Below are 16,553 nucleotides of genomic sequence, written 5' to 3'. Positions count from 1 at the left end.
AAACTCCCTCACAGACAGTGCAGTGTGAGCTGACGTACTGTCTTTATGCAAGAGTTCCTTTGGGACCATTTTTGCACACACCTTTCTCATACCAAGATTTTCCTAACTGTTTCTCTATTGCTGTTTATTTGGTCTGCTATGCTCTCACAGTCTGCCAATGATTTTGACACACAATTCAACAAATTTTTGCAATGTTTTTGTGAGTTCTGCTTCTTAGTGGCCAACCTGACCTCTCTTCATTGGTGACCCTTTCTCTTCCATCAGAAAAATGCTTAATCCATTTGTACACTGCCATTTTCTTTACGGCATTATCCTTATAAACTTGAACTAACATGTCCCTGATTTTACATCCATAAAGAATAACAAAGTCATGGCCTTCGAAGTAACATAGATGTAGATGGAGACCATCATTTTAAGTCAAACTATCATAGAAACAAAGAACTGAATTCCACTTGTTCTCATTAATAAGTGGGCCCTCACTGGGCTTGGTGGCTCAGCCTATAAACCCAGTGCTTTGAGAGGAAGAGATGAGTGGATTACCTGAGCCTGTGGGTTCAAGATCAGCCCGGGCAACTTGGCAAGACCTCATCTCTACAATAAATTTAAAAATTAACTGGTTGCCGTAGGGCTTACCTGTAGTTCCAGCTACTTGGAAGTATGAGGCGGAAGGATCGCCTGAGTCCAGCAGAACGATGCTGGGGTAGCCATGAACATGCCACTGCACCCAAGCCTGGGTGACAGAGTGAGACTCCAACTCAAAAAAAGAAAGTGGGCCCTGATCTCTGGTCACATGAGCATAAGAGTGAGATGGTAGATGCTAGATACTGCTCAGGGAGGGATGGTGGAAGGAGGGAGAAATGCACACGGCAATACACTAGATACTGGGTCCACTCTCAGGGAAAAGAGGCCCAGCTAGAAGCCCAACCCACCTGCATACAACCTACTTATGTAGTAAATCTTCACTTGTATCCCACAACTATAAAATAAAATACATAAAAAAGAAATGTAACACATTAATAAGATGTACTGATTTACAACATGTAAAATATGATTCCAGAAGTTTTGAATAATGTTTGATAGTTTTTTTTTAAAAGTATGCAACCTGTATGTCGAAGCTAATTTCGAGTTTTGTGCAAACACACACACACAAAAAAAACTCCCACACATTTGCACAGAAAAATCACAAAGAAAAATGCACCAAATGCTAAGTATTCTGGAATGGAAGAATTACAGGTTACTTTTGTTCTGTATCTTTTCTCTTTTATTTCCTAACTTTTTTGTAATTTGCACCTATTTCTAAATAATCAGAAAAAATAAGTCATTTTTAAAAGGTTTTTATTTTTCCATAACCTGAAAAAAGTGAGAGGAAAACAACTTGGAATTATAAACACTGCTTTCCATTCTCCTCCGGCAAATACAGAAATCCTCTCCGCGCCACCTAAACAGAGGAAATGCTGGTAGTCATGTTGAATAACTCATGGTCAGTATTCCTCAGAAAATGGATAGTAAGGGTGATTAGCCGCACTGAAAGAAAAAAAACAATAATGAATTCAGCCATCAAAAATCAAATACTGTCTCTTACAGCAACTTGGATGGAATTGGAGAGCATCATCCTAAGTGAACTAATTCAAGGAAGAAAACCAAACACTGCATGTTCTCACTTATAAGCAAGAGCTAAACTAAGGATCTGCAAAGGCATAGGGAATGATATCATGGACATTGGAGACTCAGAAAGGGAGGGAAGAATGGGTAGAGGGATGAAAAATCACCTCTCAGATTCAGTGAACACAGGTGGGGGTGATGGGAACACTTGAAGTCCAGACTTCTTCACCACTGTACAATGCAACCATGTAACCAAAAGCCATTGGTACCCCCTACAGCTATTGACATAAAACAAATAAATAAATACGTGGAATTCAGAAAGACAGCAATAAAAAATAAATTAATTAATTGATCAACTATGTTTCCACTCTGTCCAAGAAGGGAATTCTCGAAAGATGCAGTTAGGATGATCCTACTTGTACACGAGCACACACACTCTCATCTATGGACCAGACAAGATGTCTTTCTAAAAGCCAGACTATAAAATATAGTTAGTTTTCTGAATTATAATTCATAAGCTACTGGGCATGATAGCTCATGCCTGTAATGCTGGCACTGTTGGGAGATCAAGGCAGGAGGATCACTTGAGCCCTGGAGTTCAAGATCAGACTGGGCAATATAGTATGACCAAGACGGTACAAAAAAAAAAAAAAAAATCCAGGCATGGTGGTGCATGCCTGTAGTCCCAGCTACTCAGGAGGCTGAGTTGGGAGGTTCACCTGAGTCCCGCAGGCCAACGCTGGGTGAACCAGGATCACACCACTGCACTGAATGAGTGACAGAGTGAGACCCCAGCTCAAAAAAAAAAAAAATTCAGTAACTAGTATTATTTTTTGTCTTTCTTTCTCCATGTTCTTTCTCTTTTTATAATTTATCCTTTTCAACCAAATGACATGAAAGAGTACCCTCTTTGCAGCTCCATGTGCCAGGAGCTAGCTTAAGGGCACAGGACCTCCGAGACAAATAAGAAAAGGCATTCACAGTCTCAGGAATCAGGTCACAGACTTAAACTTAAAAGCTCATGGGGATGGAAAAGTTCTTTCCCAGCTCATTTAAGATGTCTTTTCTGAGGATCCTGGTATTGTTTTACAAGAAGGAAGGGTTTTTTCAGATTTGTTTTTAGAAGACTAACTTTTTATTCTCATAACCGAACCTTTATCTCTCCCAACTTCTAATCACTCCTCTAAACTTCTCTCTGTTTGATGAGTCTTCTTTCTCCTCAACCTGAGATCCTGCAGGAGATGAACCAATGAAATGTCATGAAAAAAATCAAAGGGAAGGGATGCTGGGCTCTTCAGAGAAAGACTTCTAGAGACAAGGAAGGCATTTGAGTAATGGTCTTGACTTGAAGAGGCAGAGAACTTCCAGAGAATCTTATCTTGGTCAAAGTGACTAAGGACACATTAGTCAACAACCTATAAGGGTCCATTAATTTCATAATTTATTAATATTTCAGTTTGGTAAGATCATATAACTAAGGAAGTGAGGGTTGTGATAGCCAAAGGAAGTCAAGGAGGAGATAAATTTGGAAGACATAGACGGTATCCAGAAAAGGGAATGCCACATTCCGCTGAAATGCCACTGGACACTTAGGGGAGGAAATGGAAGCAGGACCCACTGTGACTCCCCAGGACCTGTGAATGTATGATTTCATGGGACCCATCACCATGAAAATATGAAAATAGTGTCTTACATTGTATTGGTGAAGACATGGAGATGGACCAGGCTGGATGGATCATTGCATATTCATTAATATTATATTCAATTTTTCTTATGATTTTAAAAAATTAAAGACAAAACATCATGAGACCCTAATAGTGTCATGGTTCTTAAGCACCATGACTTCCAGTCTAATGGATAAGTAAGCCTTGAGTACAGAAGGCAGGCACAGGTGGAAAGGGCATCAAACAAGTGAATTCACAATGGCGTGAACTGCAGCAGCTTGACTTATGGACTCACATTTCTTTTGGGTCAGAGACTGAGCCCTGGAGAAAACCACTGGTCTGAGGACTACGGGGACACTCCTATTTCAGGCCTGAGCTTAAGATCAGGCATCTCCTGATTTAGGGATTTCTGTCTCTCTGTTTGCCTGCATGTTACAAAAAACAACCTGTGAAACCATCTCTAGGAGTCACTTACAATTCTAAAACAGTATATCGGAAATTTCTGTTGAGGCCCTCGATGGCTTTCATGTCTTCTGGAGTCAATTTGAAGTCAAAAACCTGAAAGGAAAAAAGATTCCATTAACTTTCCCAGGTCAGCAGCTTTTTCCACCTGGGAATGTAGGGACCTCCCGGGGCAGAGGCAAGGTCAACTTCGGGAAAGCATTTCATCCTCATTGGCTTCCAGCAGCAACGTGGCCTGAGACCTCTTCTGCCTGAGCTCTGCTGCTTGTACATTCCACCCTGTCCCATCCACCCACTCCTGGCCTGCTCCACTTCCCCAAAGAAAGACAGCTCACAGTCTAAAATGCTTCTAGAGACTGGTTTGGCCTGAGACCTCTTTTGCTTGAGCTCTGCTGCTTGTACATTCTACGCCATCCTATCCACTCCACTCTTCACAGTCTAAAATACTTCTAGAGAGTTGCTTGAAATGCAAAAAATGAATCATTTATTTCCAAACAAAAGGACAATCTGGACCCACTGCCTAGAGTTGTCCACACTCCCAGGTTTTTCCTTTCTTACAACCCTGGACCTGGATCCAGCCTGAGATCGAGCAGGCTTGCAAACAGGACAACCCCTGGGGAGGTTCTGTTCCCCTAGGGAAAAGCACTTCCCAGTCAACTGTGACACCTCTTCCCACCTCAGACACCCAGTGCCATCAATTTTCAGCTGTATTTACTCTTCCCTATTAAAACCTTTCTTATTGATCTTTGAGACACGTTCAAAGGGTTTTGCCTTTTAAAGAAGTATATCTTACTTAAATCCATATTATCTTAATTTGCAAATACATAGTCTCTGATGGGGAGTATCTTAATGGGAAAACAGAGAAATCTTTGATTTTATATATCTATATATTTCTTTTCTCATTCAGGAGACAATTTCTAGGAAAACTCAGATATCTGTCTGTCTACCTATCTATCTAATGTATTTATCTTTTTATATATCTATCTTTTCATTATCTATCTTTCCACCCATGCATTTATCCATAAGTCAATATCTTAAAAATATACTCCTCTGGAGTGATATGGTTGAAGAGAGGACAAGTATTAACATGTTGAGTTGAATTAAAAAATAAAATGAGCTTCTTTTTCTGTAAGGTTCAACAATGAGTTTTAGATTTACCTATTTATATTTTATAAAATAATGAATTTAATCTATAACTGCAAGATCTTGAAACAAAACACATTATAGATAATATGCTGTAAATGTCATGTTTTGTAGAAATTAATTATTAATTAATTAAATATTTATTAAATACCAAACTCATGATAGAATTTCAAACTATCAACTTAAAGTAGGAAATGACTGACATGGTGTTTCAAAAGTCTTAGAAGATTCAAAACAAAATAAGCTTATAACCCTGATTGATCTAAGACCCAGAGTCTGTATGAGGAAGACTTTAGGGAAAAACTTTACTCATTGCTTTTTAAATTTGGTCCGTCTATAAACTTACATCTAGCTTCCTTTCTCCCAAGAGCACTGCCAGGGAAAAGGTGACAAGAGACGATTCAGAGGAAGTCACTACGAGAGAAGGTCATTATACTATTCTCTGTACCTTTTTTATAGTTTGACATTTTAGATAGGAAAAAGTATAAAAAAGTAATAAGAGAAATATTTTTGTGTTATATACAGGAAAAAAACACCACAAAGTCACTTTGAATTCCACCAGAACGATGCAGCCACTGTAATCATTTTGCTAAGCTTAATTTCAGTCATGTTTAAGATTTTGAATCATTTTACATATAGCATATAAAGTGAATAGTGTTGATTCACAGTATTCCTTATGAGAATAAGGAAGTATTCCTCCCTTCTCCTGTATTCAGACTCTGTGCCCTGAAGAAGCTGACTCCCAACCGGGTGTCATGGTCTTTCCTTCTCATGCACACTCACTACACCATAGTGTACTGAATTCTGGGTCTGACCACTCTATGTTTTTGACAACCAGATTGGCTGACAAAAAGCACATGAAGTGGTTCCAGCCAATGGCACATTAAAAAAAAAAATTGCTAAAATCCTTCTGTGAAAATTCTCCCACCATCTTTAGAAATAGTTTCTCTTTCCTGCTGAATATGAGCGAGGAGACGTAGAGCCCAGTGGCCTGCGGGGAGCCATCCTGTAGCTATGATGGGTAGGGCATAGGCAAAATGCATTCGTTTCAAAAAAGTTCTTCCAGTTCCTAGCAACCAGACCCCAAGCCTTCCATAAGTAAATCAACTTCTTTAAAACGCAAGACAGTCTGAGTTGAGTTTTCCATTTCTTAAGCTTGAAAGCATCCTAACTGCAGAGTAGCATATAATATTGAATATAATAGCAGAAGCTTATGTTTCTCTTTGTAATATCCTAGCATAGATCTCCCTGAAGCCACAATAAGTGTAATTATTGCCCCACCCATTGAATGTTTGATATTCTAATCATTGGGTGTGATTTTAAAAATATGATTAAAATATTCACATATATCTATATCTGAGTTTTTATTACATGTTTTAACTTTATAGAAATAGATACCTAGAAATGAATAACTAAGAAAATGGGCATTGATACTTCAATCGCTTTTTTGTATAATTACCAAAAGCTTGTAAACTTAGCAATGTCATAAAAACTGTTTGATATTTGGCAGTATTAAGTTCTTCCTTAAAACTCACTTGCTTTAATTGTGATGTCTCCGCTTCCCCTCCCCACGCCCTTCCTCTGGTCTGGCTTCAACTCTCCCCACTCTGAAGTTGCCCTGCTTGGATTCCCACGACTTCCCTCTACTAACCAACACCCTTTCCCTCCCTCTTGTGCGGCCACCCCTCCGCAGGACCCACCCTCCACCCGCTCAGGCCTTTCCAACCCCCCTTCTTCTTTCCTCCTGACACCACACTTCCCTCACTGTCTCCCCGCCTGTCTGGAAACTCCTGCTCCATCTGCGTGCCAGGGCCTCTATACTGGACCCTTCCGTGTGGGCTTCCTGCCTCTTCCTTTCGTTCTATGAACTCCCCTGGGAAAGCGATCCATTCCTGTGAGTTTAGTTGCCATCCAGAGAGCAATGACTCCAAAAATCTACATCTCTGGCCTGGGCCACCTCCTGAGCCCTAGAACAAGGCTGCCACCCACCAACTCAGCCTCTCCCCTTTGGCTGTCTCCAGGAAACTCAAGTCCCCTGCTGAAGAACAGAAATCCTGCTCTTCCCACTCCACTCAACCTGCTCTTTCTCTGGCAATTCCTATTTCCATGGAATGAACTATCATCAACACGGTTGGTATCAAGCAGGAACTGGGAGACACAGTTAAGAAGGAGAGTGTAGAAGCAGAAAGTGAGAGAAGGCCCCGGTGGACTCAGGGCTCGCCTGGTTGCAGACGGGCTTGTACTTGAGCCCCGGCTCGTTCAGGATCAGTTCCAGCTGCTTGTGGTTGAAGTTGGACACCCCGATGGACCTGGTTAGACCTGCATCTTTGCACTTCTCCAGGGCCTGGGGAGGAAGGAAAGACGAGGAAGACCTTTAGCGTAGTTTGCCCTTTTCGTTTGTCCTTGGACTTTTTATGAACTGAGAATCTGTATTAACACATAACAATTAGACTGAATCAAACAGTTCTATCGCTTGAAGATGCTGTTCCCTCATGCCCTTCCTTCCTGTGCATACATAAATTTTTCCACTTGATTCTATTACGTACACACTCAGGTCAACCAACAGACATCAAGATGCATTAAAATTTCCCTTACATGCCCCACTCTCTTGAATGGTGTCTATTTTGCTGTTTGGTGTGCAACTGATTTTTAAACAAATTATGCCATCTCATCATCAAAAGCAAAAGGAAATTTTCAGATTCTCCACTAGTAGGAGGTTTGTTTCCATTCCCTTTCTAGAATGGTCCAAAATGACTATGGGAGGGGCTCTGTACGCCTTGCAGGCCACCCTTCTGTTGAGTCAGCATTTCCCTTCCTCTGTGGTGTAATGATCTGTCCTGAGATGAAGCGACAACTCTTTGTGCTTGTTTCTCCTGATCCTCTTAATAGGTCTCACGTCCTCAACCTGATCTGACGGGCACCATAAATGCCTACTCACAACCACAGAAGGTAAAAGGAAAATGCACCTCCAAGGTCATCCTGCTCAACTCCCTCACTTTACAGGTGACAACACAGAGGGGCAAAAAGGTTCCAGGACATGCCTGAGGTCAGATAAGGCTTGAGCATAATCCCATCCCTTGGGACTCCCCATCCCCTGACTCCACCCCACCACACAGTGCCTCCGAGTGTCTATACACATCGTACCTCCCAGGTGTCACGAATGTTCACAGTTTCTAAAATAAATCCCCCATTGACATCCTTTGGCAGCAGTTCCTCCCCCGGCTGGAATACAGAGAGAACAGGAAAGAAAGAAGGTTTTGGTTCAGAAACAATTCTGGTGCCTAAGGAGCCTGCCACAAAACCTTCAGGAAGCTGAGATGATTAATCTGAGTGTGTCTCTGTGTGTTCACATGTGTGAGTGTATATGTGTGTGTTTGCGAAAAAAAATACATGGGGGAAAAGGAAGCCCCAGTCATCTGAGAGACTATAGCAAAACACCTGTCCCCCAAAACACCTCAACTCTCCTTCCTCCACACACACCTACACCTCTCTGGAATAAATATCCTACAGTGGAACACGTTTTGTTTCTCAAGGACAGGCTTGTTTAGAGGACGTCAGTTACCATAACTATTCATCGATTTGCTTAGGTCTAGTTTATGATAACAAACTCAAATAGTGAAGCTATCAGATGTGCTCGGCAAATGTCCACTGTGACAGAAGTTGGATCAATGAAGTCCGTAGCAGCCATGTGGTGCAACATATGTAGGAGTAGCAACCAGCTACTCCTCTCTCCTTTGGGCGGAGAGGTACATATGAGAGAGACCCTACCCTGAAGAGGTGGGATTTCCACTGAATTTCTGGCAGACTATAGTGACTCAACATTCTTGAGGACCCTCACCATTAACAGCCCATAGACATGTGCACAATCACTCAAAAATAAAGCCCAATCCTCTCAATTCTATGAGAAGAGTCAGTGAGGTTAAAGAACCTGAATCCCTGTTTAGGTGAAGGATGAGGATAAAAAGAGAATCTTGAGGGTTGAATGGCTCAACAATCATGGAGACTCCTGAATGATTTAGAAACGTGTGTGTGCCTCACTGATACATACCTGTCAGCAAGAATCCAAAAACCTATCTGGAATGAGATAATGATTTTTTAATGATCATTTAAAAAGTGATCACACAACCATGGGCATAACAAGGAAAACAAAGGCTGACCTTCATAGCAAATGGTACGTGAATAATGAAGAGATCTACATAGTCCAATTCAAGCTTCTTCAGTGACCTTTCCAGGGCTGGTCGAACCAATTCTGGTCGAAAGAAAGTAGCCCAAAGCTGCAGTGAGCAAAAGAAATGAATGCGGCTTATGAATTTGTCACACCAGGGGACTAAAATTAAGCATTAGAGTTAAAATATCGATAAGTGAGAAACAAACCATGGGGTGAACTAAAACTAAAAAAGCTGGGGCTAAATTTATGTTACTTGGCCTAAATCAGGTCCTTGATGGAATACTGATTTACTTGAGTGACTGCAGAGTCAGAAAACTGTGAACCAAACTCAGGACAGGAAAAACAACCTCAGTGTGTCAAGGGTTAGAGGACTTATCCTCTGAAAAGTCTCAAGAAATGGCAGGACAGTGTAAATGGAATCTCTTGTTCCATATAATTCTAAAAGACAATTCTGCTGAGAGTTCCACATTTTAAAACCACGTTGTTCTCGGAGATGTAAAGACATGTAGCATGCACCAACGGAGACCTCAGCTCTGTTTACATAGAAGCAGGATTTACCATCTGGAAAAATGTTAGAAAGTTCAGGAAATTCAATGAGGACTTGGGGGAAAAAAATATTTTCTCATCTGGCTTCTTTTTCTGAACAGTATCTCAGAAGAATTAAAGAAGTGGGCCCTTAGTGTTCAGTGAATCTGCACAACGGTTAAAGTAGATAAGGCTTACTGCTCTCATGTTCCATGCAAGTAACATCTCATGCTGAGAGACCTGGGAGAACTTGTCATCTGAGAAAGCAAACCTTTAACACACATCTGAGAAAGCAAACCTTTTCTATGTTTCTATCAAGTTCCTCTATAATATTAGGAAATAAATAATCTTACAAAAAGAGATCAATTTGTTTCTTTCAAAATGAAATATCTGAACAGCAGTGGCCTCTGGCGACTCCACACACGGGCCCTTCACCTTGGTGGTGTAGAAGATGTCCTCTCTCCTCACGGTGCCGTCGGCGATCTTCTCGCGAATGGCCCGTCCGACCTCCTCCTCGTTTTGATAGAAGTACGCTGCATCGATGTGACGGAAACCTACGTCAATAGCCACTCTGGTGGCCTCGCCAGCCTTGCTCTTGGAAGTCTATACAGCAGGAATAAGAACAGTGGATGATATGCCTGACTCGGAGAGAAGCAATGTATTTCCTCAATAGCATTTTGGACAGCGGTTTCTGCCAGCCTCCCGCCTCCCTTGTTAGATGGTGAATGTTTCAGTGATAGACTTGTACTCTGGGAATGTCAACTAAACTTCAGTGTCATTCCTAATCCCAGACAAATTAGTGAAATGGACTTTACTAGGGAGCATGAAAAAATTAAATTTCATTCCATAAAAATAGAATTTGCAAAATAACTAACAAGAAATTTCATGATACAGGGGAAATCTTCTGCAGAACTCAGTAAGAACATATTCATACACACACACAGCATCTGCATTTAGAGAGCAATTGGAAATGATTCTATAATATCCATCCTTCCCAGTTTTCACCCAACTTGGCCCTTCATTTATGATTGTTTTGTATTCTTCATTCCCCAAGCATTCTCACTCAACATTAACGCAACAAGCATTTATTGAGTTCCTTTTGTGTGCCTGACCTCTCTGTAGTTGACAAACATCAAGGCACTGGTTTCATAAGCAGGGGGTTATTTGAGGTTGTCCTGTGGTCATTGCAAAAACTTCTCTGGAATGTCTCGGAGGCAGGAACACTGGAGCCAGACCCAGGAAATGTCACAGAGAGAACAGCCAGAGGCAGAGACAGAAGCCAAGAGAACTGATGGCCCCTCCTCTGACCTGCTGGTCTCACCCATAGCACAGATCTCATACAACCTATACACAGGCTGCCCCAAAATTCAAATACTGGATTGTTGAATGCCTGGACTGAAGCACTGTGCTTGCATGTTTCCAGAAGACAAATCTGTAGGACAAAGGAAGCAGATCACACGCCCTGGAGTAGGCGAGTCATTCCAGCATCGACTCAGATAAAGTATTCCTATAGTGGAGGGGAGTCCCATTAAGGAAAACAGCCCCTTAGCGTGTTAAGGAGGCTTCCACTTCACACCAGACATTTAAACTGTCTGAAACTTCAGCACATGCAAGTATGACTTTTGCTCCTATAAGCGAGAAAATTATGGGACATCTTTTCTATTCTCTATGGCACTTTTCCAATTGAACAACAGCAATACAAGTTGGATCGAATGTAGGCAAGGCATACCTTGTCGTGAAGCTATCACAATAAAGAAAATGGCTACTCGCTCCCAAGGTTGGGCATATCGGCCTCATCATTTGGGGCAATCCCTCCAAAGTTGCCCTTATCGCACTGTGTCCAGGGTGTGACACTTGAAGTTCACTGCAGGGCTCTGTGTGGATGGGGATTCATGTGTTGGGAGAAGCACAAATCAGGCCCTCCTGTGACTCTAATCTCCTAAATCTCCCTTTCCTCATACCAAAAGGTTGGGATCATGTGACTTCTTATACAACAAAGCATTTGGATGGTTGAAACTCTCTGGTAAACACTTCCAGCCCCAGCAGTCTCAAGCAAGACTGCTGCCAAGTATTCATGTTGGCTTCCAGGTCCTCCTGGGTCCTTTGCCCTTCAGGTTTTTAACCAAGAGAAGCACCGCCCTGGCCAAGGCAGAAATTGAGTCAGGGAGGACAGTCTGAGCTTGTTTAAGAATGCAAGACAAAGAATGAGCACTTACCTAGGAGCGTTGCTAGAAATTAAAGAAGACAATCGTGGTAAACACTTAGAAAACACAGAAAGCATTTGATATATGGCAGATAGCATTAATATTATTAATAGTAACAAAGACAATGCACCCACAAAATTATCAGTCTCTGAATCCCAGCATCAAGACATTCTCATCCTTCTTCATGCCAAAAATCTCTCTGTGGCCTAAAAAGAAGCAAGTTAGTAAGAAATGGATGCCTTGATGAAATCTTCCCATCATCCACAGTCTACAAAGAGCAGGACACCTGTCTGTTGACGGCTCTTCCAGGGCAGTTGATAAAGAACCCTTCACTCTCCTGGAGTCCACTTACATCTGCGAAAGCGTACGTGCCAAATCCGAGCACTGGCATGCGGTGTCCATCGTTCAGCTTCACGGAGTGACTGGGCTTCACATCCATCTTTGTCCACGGTTCAGCAAAGCTGACTAGAACTTTGTTTTGCCTCATTGAGAGCCAAGTAGAGGATGTGACTCCAGCTTGCTACCAATCACAAGAAAGGTGTGGCAGAGACTGCAGCTGCCAATGATTCTGAAATCAAGCTGGAACCAATCATTGATTTTCTTCTGATTCTTTCAGATCTCTGCAGGGATATCTTACAGGAAAAGCATACAGACATTATTTGCACGCTAAAGAAGTTTAAATTTTCTTTCCGGCATTGGTCGTACCTGAGTCCTGAATGGACAAATTGTTCCAGATCTGATAAGGCAGAGGAGGGAGGCCCCTGGGAGAGCCTGTGTGCATCCTCTGTTTACTCCACTCCCGTAGATTTCCTCCACAGATGCAAATCTCCACAACCAAGGACAGCGTCTCAGAGCTATTCCTGTGTCTGCCGCTCCTTGGAATAGCCATATCCAAATATGTCAAAGGTGTCTATTTTGGAGTGGCATAATTTGGCTTCCTACACCCTTCGTGACAAGCCTTAAAAACATCAGCATGTCATGGGCTCCTCAGCTATACACCACCCTCTGCTACACGGGAAGCCACATACCAGCCTCAGAAACGCTGGGCAAGAGCTTTGAAAAATAAAATAATGTTTAAAATAACAGCCCCAGGCCGGGTTCAGTGGCTCAGCCTGTAATCCCGCGCTTTGGGAGGTCGAGGTGAATGAATTGCTTGAGCCCGCAGGTTCAAGACTCGCCTGGGCAACTTGGCGAGACCTCATCTCTACAGTAAATTTAAAAAAAAAAAAATTAGCTGGGCGTGGTAGCGCGCACCTGTAGTTCCAGCTACTTGGAAGGCTGAGGTGGAAGGATCGCCAGAGCCCAGCAGGTCGAGGCTGTGGTGACCGGGAGCGGCCACTGCACTCCAGTCTGCGTGACAGAGTGAGACTCCAACTCAAAAAAAAAAATAAAAATAAAAAAAAAACAATAGCCCCATTTGATGAGGCTCTTTCCAATCACCTGGTCCTCAAATAAAGAACCCGTGCTGCTCAGAACAAGTACAGCAAGCCAGGTTTCTTTTATTTTTTATTATTATTGTTTTTGGAATGCAAGGGTATATGCATTTGTTTGTTGCATCAATGTATTGCGCGATGGTGAGGTTCGAACTTCTATTGAGCCCATCACCCGTGTGTTGGGCTTGGTACCCAACAAGTGTCTTCTCAACCCTCCCTCTCCTCCTTCCCTCCCCCATTAAAAGTCCCCAGTGTCTGCTGTTTCCGTCCTTATGCCCGTGTGTGCCCAGTGTTCAGCTCCCACTTACACGTGACAAGATGCGGTTTTCAGTTTTCTGTTTCTGTGATAGTTCCCTTAGTATGGTGGTCTCCGGCGGCATTCGTTTTTACTTGAGCATTTTTAACTTGCTGTCAAAGTCCTCTGATCACTGTGAGTCAGGAATATTCGTCAGAGAAGGAGGTTGGAGTCGGTACTGTCCAAGCCTTGTTTTAATGTTTGATTACTCCTGGTGAGCATGTTTGCTTTAACAAGGGGCGGAGTAAAGGAGAAATGCCTGACACCCGACAGCTGATGGACCTACCCTACCCTTCCACCAGACCAACCTTCTGAAGCTCCAATTCTCCCAATTAAACCTGAGGCAAATGGTCACTGGCTTCAATGGGAAGTATTTTCAACCTACCACACTATTTATGAAGCAAAGGTAACATCATTTAAATCACTATAGCCTTAAACTTCCTGGTCCCTTCCTATATGAAGACATGAGTTTAAATTAATTATAGATACCAAAATGCCATATCTATGTTATTTAGCAAATATATTAAGGGAAATACTGGCCTGAAGAGATCATCAACTCACAAACAGGTCCTATGGTCTACTGATGACTTACTTTGCATCAAAAAGTGTGGCTGGTTTTTATGCCAATGAAAAACATCCTGCCATTTTGCTATGAAGAATGTTCAGAGAAGTCGAATTCTTTTTTGCCCAGACAGACAGACAATAAAAAGAATTTTAATGTGCTTCCCTGTCTTCACAAATTCATCTAAAAGGGCAACACTGTATTTCCAAAATAGGACAAAGCAATCCAGTGCCAGTATTTCAAGAATGAACTGTTTAACTAGGTAGAGAGTCTAGAAGAATTGGGAAATTCTGAACTCCAGTTTTCTCTTTGGATAGTGTTGTAACAAGTAACAGAAGAAAATGAAAATACTGTCTTGGCATGACCCATTATGATCTACAAGAAGAACTTTTTGTTCCTTACCTACTTACTGATGTACCTCCAATAGCTGCAAACAATACGTTTCTTAAAAATCTCATGCTCGGGCAACCACCAATTCTCTCTTCTCTATGAGAAATAACTATTCATGACGTGCCAGGGGACACAAGGAACTGTTGGAAAGTGATTAGTGATTTGGTCCTCACAGCTCAGTCAAAGAAACTTTTTGTTGGGGGAAATGGGAAAGATTAACAACATTACTAAATTGTCACAAACATTCTTTAGTCCAAAAAAAAATTAAAATGACAAAATTTTCCTGTTAAAGCAAGGAAATGTTCTACAAACATTGAAAGTTCAGGTAAAGAATTTAATTGATTTTAAATAATTTCAGGCAACCCCTTGGGTCCACTCCTACTGTGGGAGCTTTTCTGTCCTCTCAATAAATCCTGCTTTCCAAAGGAAAAAAAATTAGTTTTAACCAGGCTCGGTGGCTCAGCCTGTAATCCCGCGCTCTGGGAGGCCGAGGTGAGTGGATTTCCTGAGCCCGCAGATTTGAGACCTGCCTGGGCAACTTGGTGAGACTTCATGTCTACAATAAATCAAAAAAAATTAGCCAGGCTTGGTAGCGCGCACCTGTAGTTCCAGGAAGGCTGAGGCGGAAGGATTGCTGGAGCCCAGCAGGTTGAGGCTGCGGTGACTGGGAGCGGCCACTGCACTCCAGTCTGGGTGACAGTGAGACTCCAACTCAAAAAAAAAAGAAAAAAATAGTTTTAATGAGGTACTGAAATAAGGACCCCAGTGGGATGGGAGACTCACAACTACAAAGAGATTTTATTTTTGTCAAAGCTAGATATGGCTTCACAAACTAGAATATTCTGTGGCTGTTGTCGAGGTCACCATGTAGACAAACAAGGGCATAGCAACTTGGAAAAGGAGGCTTGCCTAAAGCCAGAGCAGCCCTCCCGTGGTTGGGCAGTGGCACAGGGGACAGGAAGGAGGACTTTCCCCAAATGGTTCCCCACATGGGATGTGAAGAGTCCATTCCATGGCACCATTTGTCTAGGATGGTCTGAACGGAAGACACGGCAGTAAAGTGTCAGGCTGCAGGAGAAAAGAAGCCACAAGGGAGTATGGAGCATGAGCAGTGTGAGCCATCCATGAGAGACGACGGAACGATTTCACCATCAGCAATGAGGAAAAAAGCATAGCGTCCAACAGAAACCAAAAAAGCTGCACCACGGAAATGTCAGAGTTTAATTTAGAGTAGTGACTCAGTCAGTTCTCTGCTGCTAGAACAGAATAACTGAGACTGGGCAGTTTATCCAGAGCACCGATTTGTTTCTCCTACAGCTTAGGAGGCTGAAAGTCCAAGGTCGGGGGGCCCAGATCAGCAAGGGCATCGTTGGTGGTGGATGACAGGAGGACAAGAGAGAATGGAGGTGAGGGAGACAGGACAGAAAGAGAGGGGAAAGGGGCCAAGCTCATCCTGTCATCAGGAACTCACTCCCCTAATAACTAACCCACTCCCGAGATAACTGCTATTTTAATGATCAATTGTCAATGTTTATCATCAAGTGTCAATGTAACCACAGAGTTGGATAAGAAATTGATCACATTTTAAAACCCCAGTTGCTTAACTTCTTTCTCAATAGTCCTAGAACCCAGAGGTAAGCGTCTCATCTATCTGCCTTTACTGTGACCAGTCTAAAGCAATCAAACCCTGAAAGGCGGGAGCAAATATTGCTCTCGCTAAAGATAAACGCAGTGGACTCTAGTTAAACCTGAGCTAGGGAGGACAGGTTGTATCAGTAGGATGTGATTGCTACAGGAAAGAGGTTGAGCAGGAACTCAAGGGAACGAGGGTCTGTCCAAGGTGCCTCAACATTTTAAGGACACATGAGGGAACAGGTGGAAGGGGGAACGGGGACTTAGGAGTAAAATCTGTGAAGTAGAAAAGTAGAAAAGCAGGAAGAGGCTGGTTGGCCCCTATGATCGGTTCCTCTGGGTTTGCTGACTTGTGTTTGTGGAATCTCAGATTAGACTTTTTAGTGTGTCTTTTGAGGTTTTTCAGTATATTATTATTTGTTTGGCTGTTTATAACTGCACACATTTATTGTGTGATGCAATATATCTGCACA

General features: G+C 42.4%; 1 protein-coding gene across 1 annotated transcript; it reads right to left on the bottom strand.

The window, feature by feature from the left end:
* Positions 1-1,346: 1,346 nt before the first annotated feature.
* On the bottom strand, positions 1,347-12,207 carry LOC103261882 (putative aldo-keto reductase family 1 member C8). The gene is made up of 7 exons (XM_008059472.1): positions 12,121-12,207; positions 10,000-10,167; positions 9,029-9,145; positions 8,016-8,093; positions 7,093-7,215; positions 3,742-3,824; positions 1,347-1,524 (listed from the first exon to the last, which is right to left on the bottom strand). The coding sequence occupies exons 1-7, from the start codon at positions 12,205-12,207 to the stop codon at positions 1,482-1,484; spliced, it is 699 nt and encodes a 232-aa protein (XP_008057663.1). The 3' UTR covers positions 1,347-1,481.
* Between the last annotated feature and the right edge of the window lie 4,346 nt (positions 12,208-16,553).

The sequence above is a fragment of the Carlito syrichta genome, unplaced genomic scaffold (assembly GCF_000164805.1).
Source record: "Carlito syrichta isolate Samal-C Ts95f unplaced genomic scaffold, Tarsius_syrichta-2.0.1 Scaffold304147, whole genome shotgun sequence".
NCBI lineage: Eukaryota > Metazoa > Chordata > Mammalia > Primates > Tarsiidae > Carlito > Carlito syrichta.
The sequence above is the reverse complement of the archived record's forward strand: the minus strand, read 5'-3'. Positions and strand labels throughout refer to the sequence as shown.